General features: G+C 42.0%; 1 protein-coding gene across 7 annotated transcripts in view; it reads left to right on the top strand.

Moving 5' to 3' along the window:
• LOC140483959 (nuclear receptor subfamily 2 group C member 2-like) overlaps positions 1-16194 on the top strand; it is a 223988-nt gene that overhangs the window by 42352 nt on the left and 165442 nt on the right. For all 7 annotated transcript variants that reach the window (XM_072582824.1, XM_072582825.1, XM_072582826.1 and 4 more), the window contains one exon: positions 4719-4955. In XM_072582824.1, the coding sequence (XP_072438925.1) occupies positions 4719-4955 (237 nt within the window). The remainder of the gene's footprint in view (positions 1-4718; positions 4956-16194) is intronic.

Raw genomic sequence — 16194 nt, 5'->3', positions numbered from 1 at the left:
TGTGGACAGATTGTTTTATATTTTTCCACAACCATAGGGTTATTGTAGTGGGCGATTTTTAACTTGCTTCTATTGCTCAAAGCTCTCTTTGTGGATGAGGGAGTTTGTGAGATGAATCCAGGAGGGTTTCTTGAAGCAATATACAATTAATCCAACTGCAGAAGGGGCTTTAGTGACCTGGTATTAGGGAATGACCGTTTCAGTGGGGGAGCATTTCAGGAACAATGACCATAATTCTGTAACTTTTAAGTTACTTGTGGATAAGGAAAAGAGTAGTCCTCGAGTGAAAATACTAAATTGAGGAAAGGCTAACTACCACAATATTAGGCAGGAATTGGGAATGTAGATTGGGGGTAGCCGTTTGAGGGTAAATCCACCTTTGGCATGTAAAAACCTTTTAAAGAGCAATTGATTAGAGTCAGGACGAGCATGTTCCTGTGAAAATGAAGGATAAGAATGACAAGAACCGGGAACCTTGGATGGCGAGAAATTGTGAGCTCCATCAAAAAGAAAAATAGAGGTTTACATAAGGTTTAGGAAACTGAAAACTGACAGATGCCTGTAAGAATATAAAGAAAGCAGGAAAGAAATCAAACAAGGAGTTAGGGAGGCTAAAAGATGCCATGGAATGTCCTCGGCAAACAGGATTAAGGAGAATCTCAAGGTATTTTGTACGTATGTAAGGAGCCACAGGGTCACTAGGGTAAAGGATAGGTCCTTTACTAGTCCAAAGACTAAGGAGAGAATTTATGCATGGAACTGGAGGAAGTGGGTAAGGTCCTAACTTGCCTTGATACTCACAACAGGAGGACATAATAATGGATGGGGACTCTGGTATGCTGATATTCTAGGGCATGTTGATATTAAAAAAATGAGGTGTTGTTTGGTGTTTTGAAAAGCATTTAGGTAGACAAGTCCACAGGACCTGTTGGGATCTATCCCAAAATACTGAGGGAGGTAAGGAAGGAAATTGTTGAGGCCCTGTACGAAATCTTTGTATCCTGTTCAGTTGCAGGAGAGGTCTCAGAGGAAAATAGCCAATGTTCCTGTTTTTAAGAAGGGCAGCAGGGGTAATCGGGGAAATTGCAGGCTAGTGAGCCTTATGTCTGTGGGAGGAAAATTATTGGAGAAGATTTTTAAGGACAAGATATATTCACATTTAGAAAAAGTATGGGCTTTGGTGTGCAGCAAGTCATGTCTCATATACTTGATTTGAGCTTTTTGAGGCAGTGACAAGAGGGTAGTACAATACATGATGATTATGTGGAGTTTAGCAAAGCTTTTCACAAGATCCCTGGACCTATGGTGAGATGGTAAAATGGGAAGATGGATAGAGAACCAACCGGCTTGATCATAGCAGACAGAGTAGTGATGGAAAGATGTTTTTCTGACTATAGATCAATAACCTTGGTGTTGAGCTATGATCAATGTTGGGACCCCTGTTGCTCATAATAAATGTATAAATGATTTGGAGGAGAATGTAGTTGGCCAGATTAGTAACTTTGCAGGTGATACAAAGGCTGGGGAAACTGCAGACAGTGAGATGGATTGCCAGAGCATACAGCAGCATATAGATACGCTGGAGATTTGGGCAGATAAATGGCAGATCGAATTTAATCTGGACAAATATGAGGTGACTCATTTTGGAAATATACAGTAAATGGCAATTCCCTTTGAAACATTAATATACAAAAGGATTTGGGCGTACAGATCCACAGTTCCTTGAAAGTGGCAACACAAGTGGATAAGGTGGTCAAGAAGGCATATGGCACACTACCCTTCATTGGTCGGGCCATACAGTATAAAAATTGTCAAGTCATGTTCCAGTTGTATCAAACTTAAATTGGGTCACGTTTGGAATATTCCGTACAGTTCTGTTTGCTAAACAACAATAAGGATATGGAGGCTTTGCGGATGGTACAGAAATGGTTTACCAGATTGTTGCCTATGTTATGAAGTCAAAAGAGTGTATGGTCACTTTGAGAGAGAGGTGCCTTTGCTGAGCTAAGAGATTGTGACAGCACATGTGTATGTGACTAGTTGATAGGTGCAGAGAGTTTGAGAATTGATAATATGTAGCAATCAGCTTGTGATTGTGTTTTGATGTTAAGAGATTTAATTAATATTTAATAATTGTGTTACTGGAGCAGAATTTTAATAGATTTGGGACCAGATTAAGATAATGGAGGCTCGGGTTTTTAAATAGTTTTTGTTTGGTGTTCACTGTTAGTGTTAGTAAATTGTTGCTTTATCAGTGGTAATCAGGGGTTTTCTTTCACTCTCACACTTTTAGTAGATTGTGAGGTGAGCTTTTCTGGGGTGTTAGTTTTAATTAGCAGGAAGATAGAAGTTTGCAAAATTGACAGGCATAGCTAGACAGGCCTTTTTCCCATGATAGAAATGCCTGTTACTAGAGGGCGTAGTTCTGTGGTAAAAGGGGGAAGGTTTGAAGGAGATGTGAGAGGCATGTTGTTTTACACAGAGGGTGCCAAGTTTTTGGAATACGTTCCTAGAGGAATTGGTAAATGCAGACAAAAAGGCAATATTTTTAAGAGGCAGGTACCTGATAGATATATTAATAGGCAGGGAATAGAGGGATGTAACTGTGTAGAGGCAAAATGTTCTTAGTTCAGAAAAGCAATACGTGTCAGCGCAGCCTTGGTGGGCAGAAGAGCTATTTGTTGTGCGACACTGTTCTTTGTCCATTGTGTTTGGGAAATTACTAGTCTATAACTAAGACCAGGATGATTGGATACTTTGAAAGTTTTCAGGTGATCAGAGAGACTCAGCATGGATATATCAAGAATAAATCATACCTGATGAATTGGACTGTATTGTTTGAAGATGTTAATTATTTGGATTTCCAGAAAACAATTATAAAGTCCCTGATAACATACCGTTGACTAAAGTTGAAGCTATGGAATTCCATTTAGCCCATGGCAAAATATTAACCTGATTATTAATTTTTTTAAATTTTAGTCATAATGAATCAATAGCTCAAGTAGCATCTGTGAAGAGAGGAACAGAGCTTTTCAGGTGTTGAGGTAGATTGTTACAAAACAATCTCAGGGGACTCAAGTATAGGTTAACGATGGTTTATTTTGCCAATGCATTGAGAAAGCACCATTCTAGAGACAACTGAAATAGAGCTCAACAAGCGTTCTCATGTATTTATACATGGTAAGTATTGCGGACAGTGCATTACTTGAATTCTGAAATCATCTGTATATTCAAACCTGGCAGGTTTGCCTGGTATCCCTCTATCCTTCCAGGTGTCACCCTAGTCCTTCCCAGAACCTGTGCTTCCCCTCTCAGCGATGAGATCTGCATAGTTTTGCCTGGTGTTACTTTACTCAGTGCGCAACATCCCAGCTTCAGAAAAACTTGAAGGTTAGTTCAGACATGTCACACTTTTGCAAGATTGTGTGTGTCTGCCACATCACTAAACTTTTCTTGAATAGAAATAGATGTTCTCCATACCATACCCAATATTTCCCCTTCCATCAGAAGTGGAAAAAGAAGAGTTGAAACTAATTTAATGTAAGTACATAAAAAGAGGAGTTTGAAGTGGAAAAGAATTAAACTGGAAGCTCTGATAGAATAGAAAACAGGAGAGATTAAATGACATAGGCAATGATATTGCAATAAGGAGGCATGAAGTCATAATGAGACAAGTTAAAAAGTCCAAAGATGTGTTCAGTAGAGATATAAATAATGAAATTAAAAATCAGCCAACAGCTGGCATCCCAAAACAGATGTTAAACATTGGAGCAAAAATTGTTCTTAAACTGTTGAAATCCATGTGAGTCTGGGAGCTTGCAAAGTTCCTGATCGAAGAATGAAAAGGTACACCTTGAGCTGATGTTGAGCTCTGCAGGAAACATTTATTCTAGGAGCCCTCAGGCCTCTCTTCTATTCAACATCATTGTGGTTGTTCCTCGAACTCAAAGCGATATTGCTGCTTTCTCTTCATGCCCCTTGATATCAAAACATTATCAATCTTTTTCTTGAATACACTCAGTAATTTGGCCTCCACAGCATTCTGTGGCAGAAAATTCTGCAGATTTGAGTTAAAGAAATCTTCATCATTTTATTCCTAAATGATTGACACCATATCCTGAGACTGTATTCTCTGGTTCTAGACTGTCTCCAAAAAGGAAAAACAGCATTGTATCTCATCTCATCTGTCCAACCCTGTTAGAATTAGATATATTTCAATCATACACTTTCGCGCCTTGTAAGGCTGTCACCCATTTTGAACAGTTGAAATTGTGCAAGATGAAAACCGTTAACAAACTGTTCCTCATTTCAGCAATATTCAAGTTTTGGTTGATGGTATAGCTTGATCCTTGGCCTGATTCAACAAATGTCATTTGTTAAGAATAGATGAGGAGCATCATGTGAGACTTCATTGTAGAGCAACCAAATGCTCTGGGCCCAAGTCAACTTGCATTCAGTTCCAGTTGAAGTTCCCATCCTGGGGCTGCTTGGTAATTTTCTAACTGAGTAGAGCATCCAGCACAAATCTCAGAAATGTAATCTGTCTAACATAAATGGCTGAAAAATGCTATTGTTACAAATAGCATAAAAATGCAACTTAAAAAAAGGGAAAGGTTTTGTTTAATTTCCAGATAGTAGGCTCCAACACTGACACTGACATTAAAACACAATTTTACATGGCTCAGATTATAAAATAAATTATTAATAATGTTTTGCAGATTGTAACTGATGAACAAACAGGACAGAAGATTCAAATTGTAACAGCTTTAGACACAGCTGTAGCCTCCAAACAGTTTATATTGGCCAGTCCAGAAGGTAGAGGTGAAGCAAAGGTGATACTGGAAGAAGGAGACAGCCCAGTCCAAGGCAAACTTGTTCTGACAACACCTGAAAGCTCCAGTTCAAAACAGCTAATCCTTACCACTACAGATGGTACTGTACCTCAAAGATTTCAGGTAAATATTTATGTTACGTATTGCTGTATTCTCCATTAATCATGTGGGTCAGCAATTCATCCTGTGATAATATGAACGTTCAGTTAATTCTGCTAATGAGGCAATATTGGATCTGAGAAACAATCAGAAAAGAAACCTGCCTAAGAAATCGAGGAGGACAATGGTAGAATTTGGAACTAGCACCCATAATGGGAAAAGGCTCATTTCAGGTAGAAAACGATATTTCTCATAACCATGATGCAGAATAGCAGAAAGCAAGGTTACATTGTTGTTTGATTGTCTTCCAATGTTCTCTAAGTTTAGACAAGATGACCAGTGAGGGAAACAAGTGGATATTTGGACAGGGGTTACAGCCTTACTGAAAAGGAAACATTCTGTGAACTTAGCACTGTCACTTCTTGTCAGAAGCAAAGTATTTTGTGTCTGAAAGCTCTGTCAGTTGGATACTGATGAAGGTTTGGATTTTCTATAGAAATTCTTGAGTGAGAGGGTAAGTAAGTTTGCATATGACACAAAGATTGATCTTGATTGACAGTGAGAAGAAAGGTGTTAGGTGACAGTAGGACATAAATGGATTGGTCAGGTGAGCAAATCAGCAACCCTGATAAATGAGAAGTGATGCATTTTAGAAGAAGGAACAAGATAAAGGAGTACTCAGTGAATGGCAAGGCACCCAGAAGCTCAGAGGGATCTTGGGATGCTTGTCAGAGATCCTTAAAGGTGGCAGGACAGGGTATTAGGGTAATTACGAAGGCATATGGGACACTTGCCCTTATCAGTGGTGACATAGTTTGTAAGAGCAGGGGAATATCTAAGAAGTCAGGAAAGATGCTAACATTGTAGAATCATCGGTGAGCATCTTTACTTTTGATTTTATAATGGAGGGAAGGTAGTTGGTGAAGCGCCTCAGAGTGGTTGGGCCTGATTGATAAAATTTAACCACTAAAATTACTGACTTTGACTGCTATTCAAGACAAAGTAGTTCACGTCAGATTTCATCATTAATGGAAAATTGACTTTATTGCAGGCAAACATACTTTTCAGCAAATGGCAAGCAGAAATTAATTACTTATGATTATAATCTACAACCCTTTGAGTCCAGGATTATAAGCTACAACCTTTTAACACCCCAAATATGCACATGCATTCATGAATAAGAGAAACAAAATGAGATGGTTTCACAAAAGTTATGGATGGACAAATACAGAATGGGAGAAACAAGTTCAGCAGTTCGAATATAGACCACAGTGTGGAATAAAGTACCCCTGACTGTTCTTTGAAATTTTTTTTTTGTGTGATGCTGACATGACGTTTTCCCCAGAGCGATGGTCAATCGTTGATTCAGTAATTGGTCATGTCAACTCTTAACGCAAGAGTTATTTTCAGAGTCTACAATTTTGTCTTTCAGGCGTGGTTGAGATGTTTCTTGTTTACATGCGTCTGGGTGTCTCCTTGTACACTGCAGTCTCAGGATTGTAGCAAACTGCAACTGGACCAATTCAGGCAGTTTTTCCTGGACTCAAAAGCTGTTTGTATTGGTTCAAATGTCTGATGCCTTGAAAATATTCCTAGTGAAACTAGCAGATATCTTAAAGCACTTTACAGCTATTCAAATGCATTTTGATGTGTAATGAATGTTCTAATGTGGAAACCAATTTGCATGCAGTAAACTCCCATTAATACTGATGTGACATTGACCAGATGATTTTTTTTCTGAAATATTAATTGAAGGTTCGATCCTGGATATAACTTCTCTGCTGTTTTTGAAATAATATCACATAATCTTTTGTGTCCAGCTGAGAAAATGGAAAATGGAGGGAGCTCCCATTTAACATTGCATCTAAATAATGTCACTACTGACCGTGCAGTACGCCATAGCACTGCAGCAGGCTTTTGAACTTGATTTTTGTGCATGGCTTCTGGAGTGAGACTTGAACCCTGCTCTTCGTGGCTAGTACCATGTACTATACCAAACCATGACCAGCCATATCAAAATTTGTGGCATTCACTTTCCACCCAGTTGTGTCAAATCTGCAGTTTTACTGCCAATGATAACCAGTGAAAGCACCCCAGGAGGTCCCAAAACTACTGCAATGAAACAGTCACACTTATTAGCCCTGTCAAACTGCAGAAGACCTTCCCCTTTCTACCAAACCTGTGTGCCTTTTCTTGGTCCTTCCAAAATCACAAATTTCTCCATCAGCTACACTCCCTCAAGCCCCCTGGTTCCAGTTGGAGCATCTTTTATCTTTAAACTGCTTCGAGTTAAGAGATGTCTGTAAAAATTTCAAAGAATAATTATCAGTAATGTGAAATTAAATCCCTAAAACACCTTTAAAGGTTATAGAATGTATAAATAGTATATTGTCTCATCTGTGGTTATAAATCAGAGATCCTCACGTTTTTGCATTCTTTGCAGAAATAGACTCGTAATGGATATGGGAGATCTACTGATGTCTGTCAACATATTTTCCTTGAACTATGTAGGGCACCTTTTCTTGAACATTGAACAAATTCAAACAATCACTTCACATTACTCATTAAGGGGATATGGTGGCGTACTGGTAATGACACCAGGCTAATAAGCCAGAAGCTCTTTTTTAAATACTTGAGATTTGAGTCCAGTCGCATATGGGCAGCTGATTTAATGTCAATTCAATTAATAAAAGAAAGCTGGAATTCAAAGCTAGTCTGATCTACATGTGACTCCAGAAACTGCCCTCTGAAATGCCCTAACAAAACATTCTACAAAGTTTAAAGAGAGGAATGAAACTGGATAGATCACCTGGTATTAATCCAGGCATCAGAAATTTCAGCAAACCCAGGTCTGTCAACTCTGCAGAGTTCTCTGAGAAACAGTAAAATGGAGCAAAAGTAGACCATTAAGCCCGTTGTGCCGTTCGGTAAGATCACGGCTGATCCTCTATTTCAATGTCATACACCCCACTTTATCCAAAAACATGTTTAGCCTGTAGAAATATCTCTTTCTTAAATATACAGAGGAACCTCGATTATCTGAACAACAAGGGCGGGGAGTATTTTGTTCAGACATTCGAATGCCGGAGAACACAGTTTCACCAAGCATTAGGACCTTGCAATCTTGTTTGGATAATCCAAAATCTGGATAATCGACATTTAGATAATCGAGGTCCTTCTGTATTCAGTAACTTGGCTTCCGCAGCCTTCTGTGGTAGCAAGTTGTACAGGCCCACTGTCATCCAAGTGAAGAAATTTCTGCTCAGCTCAGCCTAAAATTAGTAAATATATCTCAAACAATAACCCCTTGATCTGAATCCTTAGCCAGGAGCAACATCACCCCTGAATCCAGTCTGTGCAGGGATATCAGCATATTCTATGTTTCAATGTGATCACCTCTCATTGGTCTAAACTCCAGGGAGTACACACACGGTTGATCCACACTCTCCTCATACGACAAGCCTGCCATCCCAGGAATTAGTCTGGTGAACCTTGGCTACACTCCATCTATGAAAGATTTCCCTTACTTTGAAAGGAGACCAGAATTTCACAGAATACTCCACATGTGATCTCACCAAGAGCCTGTGCAGCTGCTTTAAGGCTTTCTTGTTCCTGAACTCAAATCCTGTTGTAATGAAGGCAAATACCATTTGCTTTCCTGTTTGCTACAGCTTCATGTTTGCTTTCGATGACTGGTGTACAAGAGGATTCAGGACCCTTTGTAATCAACATTTCTTAATCTACTATAATAATGTGCTGCCATTCTGTTTTCCCTATTGAAATGGACAACTTTACATTTATCCACATGAGCTGAAAATGTGTTGCTGGAAAAGCACAGCAGGTCAGGCAGCATCCAAGGAGCAGGAGAATCGACGTTTCGGGCATGAGCCCTTCTTCAGGAATGAGGAAAGTGTGTCCAGCAGGTTAAGATAAAAGGTAGGGAGGAGGGACTTGGGGGAGGGGCGTTGGAAATGCGATAGGTGGAAGGAGGTCAAGGTGAGGGTGATAGGCCGGAGTGGGGGTGGGGGCGGAGAGGTCAGGGAGAATATTGCAGGTTAGGAAGGCGGTGCTGAGTTCGAGGGATTTGACTGACACATGGTGGGGGGAGGGAAAATGAGGAAACTGGAGAAATCTGAGTTCATCCCTTGTGGTTGGAGGGTTCCTAGGCGGAAGATGAGGCGCTCTTCCTCCACCTGTCGTGTTGCTATGGTCTGGCGATGGAGGAATCCAAGGACCTGCATGTCCTTGGTGGAGTGGGAGGGGGAGTTGAAGTGTTGAGCCACGGGGTGGTTGGGTTGGTTGGTCCGGGTGTCCCAGAGGTGTTCTCTGGAATGTTCCGCAAGTAGGCGGCCTGTCTCCCTAATATAGAGGAGGCCACATCGGGTGCAGTGGATGCAATAAATGGTGTGTGTGGAGGTGCAGGTGAATTTGTGGCGGATATGCAAGGATCCCTTGGGGCCTTGGAGGGAAGTAAGGGGGGACGTGTGGGCGCAAGTTTTGCATTTCTTGCGGTTGCAGGGGAAGGTGCCGGGAGTGGAGGTTGGGTTGGTGGGGAGTGTGGACCTGACGAGGGAGTCACGGAGGGAGTGGCCTTTTTCAAAGACCGCAATTTCCCCCCAGACGTGATCGACGATGCCCTCCACCGCATCTCCTCTACTTCCTGCTCCTCCGCCCTTGAGCCCCGCCCCTCCAATCGCCACCAGGACAGAACCCCACTGGTCCTCACCTACCACCCCACAAACGTCCATATACAGCGTATCATCCGCCGTCATTTCCGCCACCTCCAAAAGGACCCCACCACCAGGGATATATTTCCCTCCCCTCCCCTATCAACGTTCCGAAAAGACCACTCCGCCTACTTGCGGAACGTTTCAGAGAACACCTCTGGGACACCCGGACCAACCAACCCAACCACCCCGTGGCTCAACACTTCAACTCCCCCTCTCTACTCCACCAAGGACATGCAGGTCCTTGGACTCCTGCATTGCCAGACCATAGCAACACGACGGTTGGAGGAAGAGCGTCTCATCTTCTGCCTAGGAACCCTCCAGCCACAAGGGATGAACTCAGATTTCTCCAGTTTCTTCATTTGCCCTTCCCCCACCTTGTCTCATCAAATCCCTCGAACTCAGCACCACCTTCCTAACCTGCAATCTTCTTCCTGACCTCTCCGCCCCACCCTTCCTCCGGCCTATCACCCTCACCTTGACCTCCTTCCACCTATCGCATTTCCAACGCCCCTCCCCCAAGTTCCTCCTCCCTACCTTTTACCTTAGCCTGCTGGACACACTTTCCTCATTCCTGAAGAAGGGCTCATGCCCGAAACGTCGATTCTCCTGCTCCTTGGATGCTGCCTGACCTGCTGTGCTTTGCCAGCAACACATTTTCAGCTCTGATCTCCATCATCTGCAGTCCTCACTTTCTCCTCGAAGATTTATCCACAGGATATTGCATCTGCCACCCATTTGTCTCCGCATTTCACTTCTCCAAATCACCAGCTCTTAATTCCACCTAGCTTTGTGTCATCACTAATCTTGGAAAGATTACATTTGATTTCCTCATCCAAATTTTTAATATATATTGTAAATAGGCCCAAGCATTGATCTTAACAGTGCCCAAATTGTCACAGCCTTCCATTCTGAAAATGGCCTTCTCAGAACCATAGAATTTATAGTCTAGAAAGAAGTCATTTGGCCCATTGTGTCTGTACCTGCTCCTGAAAGAATATCCAGCTAGTTCCATTCTCCAGCCCAATCTCCGGATCCCTCTAAATTCATCACTTCCAAATATATATCTAGCTGTCCCTTAAAAGCTTCCACCAGTCTCCCAGGCAGCGCATTCCAAATCCTAACAACTCTCTGAATTCTTCTCATCTCACTCCTAGCGCTCTTTTTGATAATCTTGACATTTTGACCCCTATTTATTCTTACTGTCTGTTTCTTGGTTGCTAGCCATTTCTCAATCCATGCCAATATATTGCCATAAATCACACATCCCTTGATTTGCACATTAAGCTCTTATGTGGGACTTCATCAAACATTCTGAAAGTCCAAATAAACAAAATTCACAATTTTTTCTCATCTACTGTACTAAGTCCATACTCAAAATGTCCAGTTGGCTTGTCAAAGATGATTTCCTTTTCCCCAGTTGACTTTGTGTAATCCTATTATTATTTTGAATGTGTGTTCTTCTATCAAGTTTGTTTCTATTTTGTATGACTCTATGATACCAGGGTAACCCATTTTTAGTCCTAAACCATAAGGTCTAAGAGCAGAATTAGGCCATTTAGCCCATCAAGTAAGCTCCACTATTCAATCATGCCGGCTATGTTTCTTAGTCCCATTCTCCTGTCTTCTCCCTACAAACCTTGACCTCTTTACTATTCGAGAACTTACCTATCTCTGTCTTAAAGATACTCAGTGACTTGGCCGCTACAGCCTTTGCAGCAATGAGTTCCACAGATTTCCACCCTCCGCCTGAAGAAATTCCTCCTCATTTCAGACCTAAAGGATCAGCCCTCACTCTGAGGTTGTGCCTTCAGGTCCTAGTCTCTCCTGTTAGTTAAAAACACCATCTCCGAGACCACTCTATCCAGTACTCTCAGTAGTCTGTCAGTTTCATTTGAGACTCCCCACCCATATTCCCCTAATTTCCATGGAATATGGACCCAGAGTCCTCAACTACCCTTCATATGACATGCCCTTTATCCCAGAATCATTTTTGTGAGCCTTCTCTGGATCCCCTCCAAGGCCACCATATTCTTCCTTAAATACGGGACACAAAACTGCTCACAATATTCCAAATGTGGTCTGACCATAGCCTATACTAGTACATGCCTGCTTTTGTATTCTAGCTCTTTGAAAATAAATGGTAACATTACTTAACCTGCATCTTAACATTCATCTTAAAGGAATCCTGAACTAGGATACCTAAGTCTGTTTGTGTTTCAGATTTCTAAAGTTTTTCCCCATTTATAAAATAATCTACATGTCTATTTCTCCAACCAAAGTGCATAACCTCCCACTTTCTCACATTGTATTCCATCTACCGCTTTTTTGTCCAATCTCCAAGTGCTTCTGCAGCCTCCCTGCTTCCCAACACTACCTGCCCATCCACTTATTTTTGTGTCAACTGCAAACTTAGTAACAATGTCATCAGTTCCTTTGTCCATATCGTTAAAGTATAATACGAATAGTTGTGATCCCAATACTGACCTTCATGGAACTTCAGTAGTCTTCTATTCATGCCAGTACCTTGCTTCTTTCACCATGGGTCTAGTCTTATTTGGCAATCTTCTGTGCAGCACCTTTCTGGAAATTCAGATAGGTCACCTCACTGGCTCTGCTTTGCAAACTTGCTTGATACCTTCTTAAAGAATTCTAACACATTTGTCAGGCATTATCTCCCTGTAACAAAACTGTGATCTTACTTTACCACGCACTTCCAAGTACTCTGCAATCTCATCCTGAATAATAAATGCTAAAATCTTTCCGATGACCAAGGTTAGACTAACTAGCTGATAAATGCTTGTCTTCTGCCTCCGTCCCTTCTGAAACGGGAGTGTTTCATTATCCATTTTCTTTGGAACCTTTCCAACTTCAGTGATTCCTAAAAGATCACCACCTCCACAATCTCCTCAGCTTACTCCCTTTATAATTTTGAGGTGTATTCCATTCAGTCCAGGTGATTTATTCTCCTTCAGACCTTTCAGCTTCTCCAGCATCTTCTCCTTCTCAACTCTGCCTTTGATTCTCTTGAAGGAATGGTATGCCATCTTCTTCTCTGTTACCATTCTTCTGTTTCAGACTGTAAGAGATTTTCAGTAGTTTGTGCTAACCTTTTGATTTCTACGTACATGTAGAAACTCTTACAGTCCATTAGTTAGACCACAATGTGAACGCTTGACCTAATGAAACATATACTGGCACTGAGGGCAGATCAGAAGAGATTCACTGGGTTGATACTACGTATGGAGGGACATTCTTGCGAGAAGAGGTTGTGTAGATTGGGCCTGTGCTCCTTGACATATAACAGAATGAGAGGCAATCTTATTAAAACACATATGTAGGGGATTTGATGCAATAGGATGTTGAGACTGGGTCATTAAGTATTTTCAAGGCTGGAATAGACAGACTTTTAATCAGTAAGGGAAAGTGGAGGATTATCAGATCAGCCATGATGTCATTGAATGGTGAAGCAGATGGGTTGAATGGCCAACTTCTGCTCCTATGTTTTATGGTCTTATGATCTTATGGAATTCTAAATTACTTCCAATTCTCTGGTTTGCGACTTTTAATCCACTGAATGGAATTGTACCAAATGAAAAGGAAAGGTGATTATGGTTGTCAGAGGTCAGTTCCAGGACACCACTGCAGGAGAACCTTAGAACAGCATCCTTGGCCCATCCATCTTCAGCAACTGCATGGATGACCTTCTTTCTGTCACAAGATCAGAAGTAGGGGGTGTTTGCTGATGATTGCATGATATTCAGCATCATTCATTAAACACCGAAGCCCTTTGTGTCTAAATGCAGTAATCTCAACAATTTCCAGGTTTGGGTTAAGTGGCAAGTACTAATTCACATGTCCTAGGCAATCACCATCTCTAATAAGACAGAATACAACCATCTCCTCTTGATATTCCATGGCATTGCCATCACCAAATCCCACACTGTCAAAATCGTCAGGGTTACCATTGACCAGAAACTGAACTGGGTTAGCTGTATAAATACTGTGGCTACAAGAGCAGGTCAGAGGCTAGGAAGTAACTTGCGTATTGTCTTCTCAATGTCTGTACAAAAGACACAGGTCAGAAGTGAGATGTACTATCCATTTTCCTGGATGAGTGCAGCTCTGATAAGACTTAAGAAGCTTAACATTTGATTGGCACTCCACCAGTTACAATGTTCTATCTCTCCAACACAGTGGCAATGTGTGTCATCTACAAACTGGACTGCAGCAAATCACCAAGACTCCTTCAAAAGTGCCTTCCAAGCTTGTGACCAGATCACCTAGAATGGCAAGGACCACAGATACATGGGAAAATCAGCACCTGCAATTTCCTCTTCAAGTCCCACACCATTCTGACTTGAAAATGTATCCCTGTTCCTTCATTATCACTGGATCAAAATCCTAGATCTGCCTCCCTAACGACATCATGGGTGTTCCCTACAACTGAAAAACTGTAAAAGTTGGAGATGCAGCATACCACTCCTTCTCCAAGGCAATTAGAACATAGAACATAGAAGAATACAGCGCAGTACAGGCCCTTCGGCCCTCGATGTTGCGCCGATCCAAGCCCACCTAACCTACACTAGCCCACTATCCTCCATATGCCTATCCAATGCCCGTTTAAATGCCCATAAAGAGGGAGAGTCCACCACTGCTACTGGCAGGGCATTCCATGAACTCTCGACTCGCTGAGTAAAGAATCTACCCCTAACATCTGTCCTATACCTACCACCCCTTAATTTAAAGCTATGCCCCCTCGTAATAGCTGCCTCCATACATGGAAAAAGGTTCTCATGGTCAACCCTATCTAAACCCCTAATTATCTTGTACACCTCTATCAAGTCACCCCTAAACCTTCTTTTCTCCAATGAAAACAGCCCTAAGTGCCTCAGTCTTTCCTCATACAATCTTCCTACCATACCAGGCAACATCCTGGTAAACCTCCTCTGCACCCGTTCCAGCGCCTCCACATCCTTCCTTTAGTATGGCAACCAAAACTGCACACAATACTCCAGATGCGGCCTCACCAGAGTCTTATACAACTGCAACATGACCTCAGGACTCCGGAACTCAATTCCTCTACCAATAAAAGCCAGAACGCCATATGCCTTCTTCACTGCACTATTTACCTGGGTGGCAACTTTCAGAGATCTGTGTGCATGGACACCAAGATCCCTCTGCTCATCCACACTACCAAGTATCCGACCATTAGCCCAGTACCCCATCTTCTTGTTACTCTTACCAAAGTGAATCACTTCACACTTAGCTACATTGAACTCCATTTGCCACCATTCTGCCCAGCTCTGCAGCTTATCTATATCCCGCTGTAACCTGCCACATCCTTCCTCACTGTCAACAACTCCACCGACTTTCGTATCATCCGCAAACTTGCTCACCCAACCTTCTAGCCCCTCCTCCAGGTCATTTATAAAAGTGACAAACAGCAATGGTCCCAAAACAGATCCTTGCGGAACACCGCTAGTAACTGCACTCCAAGATGAACCTTTACCATCAACTACTACCCTCTTTCTTCTTCCAGCCAGCCAATTCCTAATCCAAACCTCCAACTCCCCCTTAATGCCATACCTCCGTATTTTTTGCAATAGCCTACCATGGGGAACCTTATCAAACGCCTTACTAAAATCCATATACTCCACATCTACCGCTTTACCCCCGTCCACCTCCTTAGTCACCTTCTCAAAGAATTCAATAAGGTTTGTGAGGCACGATCTGCCCTTCATAAAACTATGCTGACTATCCTTGATCACATTATTCCTATCCAGATGTTCATAAATCCCTCTCTAAGACTTTGCCCACAACAGAAGTGAGACTCACCGGCCTATAGTTACTAGGGTTATCCCTACTCCCCTACTTGAACAAGGGACCCACATTTGCTATCCTCTAGTCTTCTGGCACTATTCCTGTAGACAATGAAGACATAAAAATCAAGGCCAATGTCTCTGCAATCTCCTCCCTTGCTTTGCAGAGAATCCTAGGATAAATGCCATCAGGCCCAGGGGACTTATCTATTTTCACCCTTTCCAGAATTTCCAACACCTCTTCCTTACATACCTCAAAGCCATCCATTCTAATTAATTGTGACTCAATATTCACATCGGCAACAATGTCCTGTTCCTGAGTGAATACTGACGAAAAGTATTCATTCAGTGTTTCCCCAATCTCTTCAGCCTCCACACGCAACTTCCCACTACTATCCTTGACTGGACCTATGCCTACCCTAGTCATTCTTTTATTCCTGACATACCTATCGAAAGCCTTTGGGTTTTCCCTAATCCTACCAACCAAGGACTTTTCATGTCCCCTCCTTGCTGCTCTTAGCTCTCTCTTTAGATCCTTCCTGGCTACCTTATAACACTCAATCGCCCCAATTGGACCTTCACGCCTCATCTTTACATAGGCCGCCCTCTTCCCTTTAACAAGGGATTCCAATTCATTATTAAACCTCGCACGACCCTTTCCTCCCTGCCTGACAGGTACATACTTATCAAGGACACTCAATAGTTGCCCCTTGA

This window comes from Chiloscyllium punctatum, chromosome 12 (genome assembly GCF_047496795.1).
Source record: "Chiloscyllium punctatum isolate Juve2018m chromosome 12, sChiPun1.3, whole genome shotgun sequence".
In the NCBI taxonomy this organism is placed as follows: Eukaryota; Metazoa; Chordata; class Chondrichthyes; order Orectolobiformes; family Hemiscylliidae; genus Chiloscyllium; species Chiloscyllium punctatum.
Note: the sequence above shows the minus strand (reverse complement) of the source record. Positions and strands in the feature narration are given on the sequence as shown.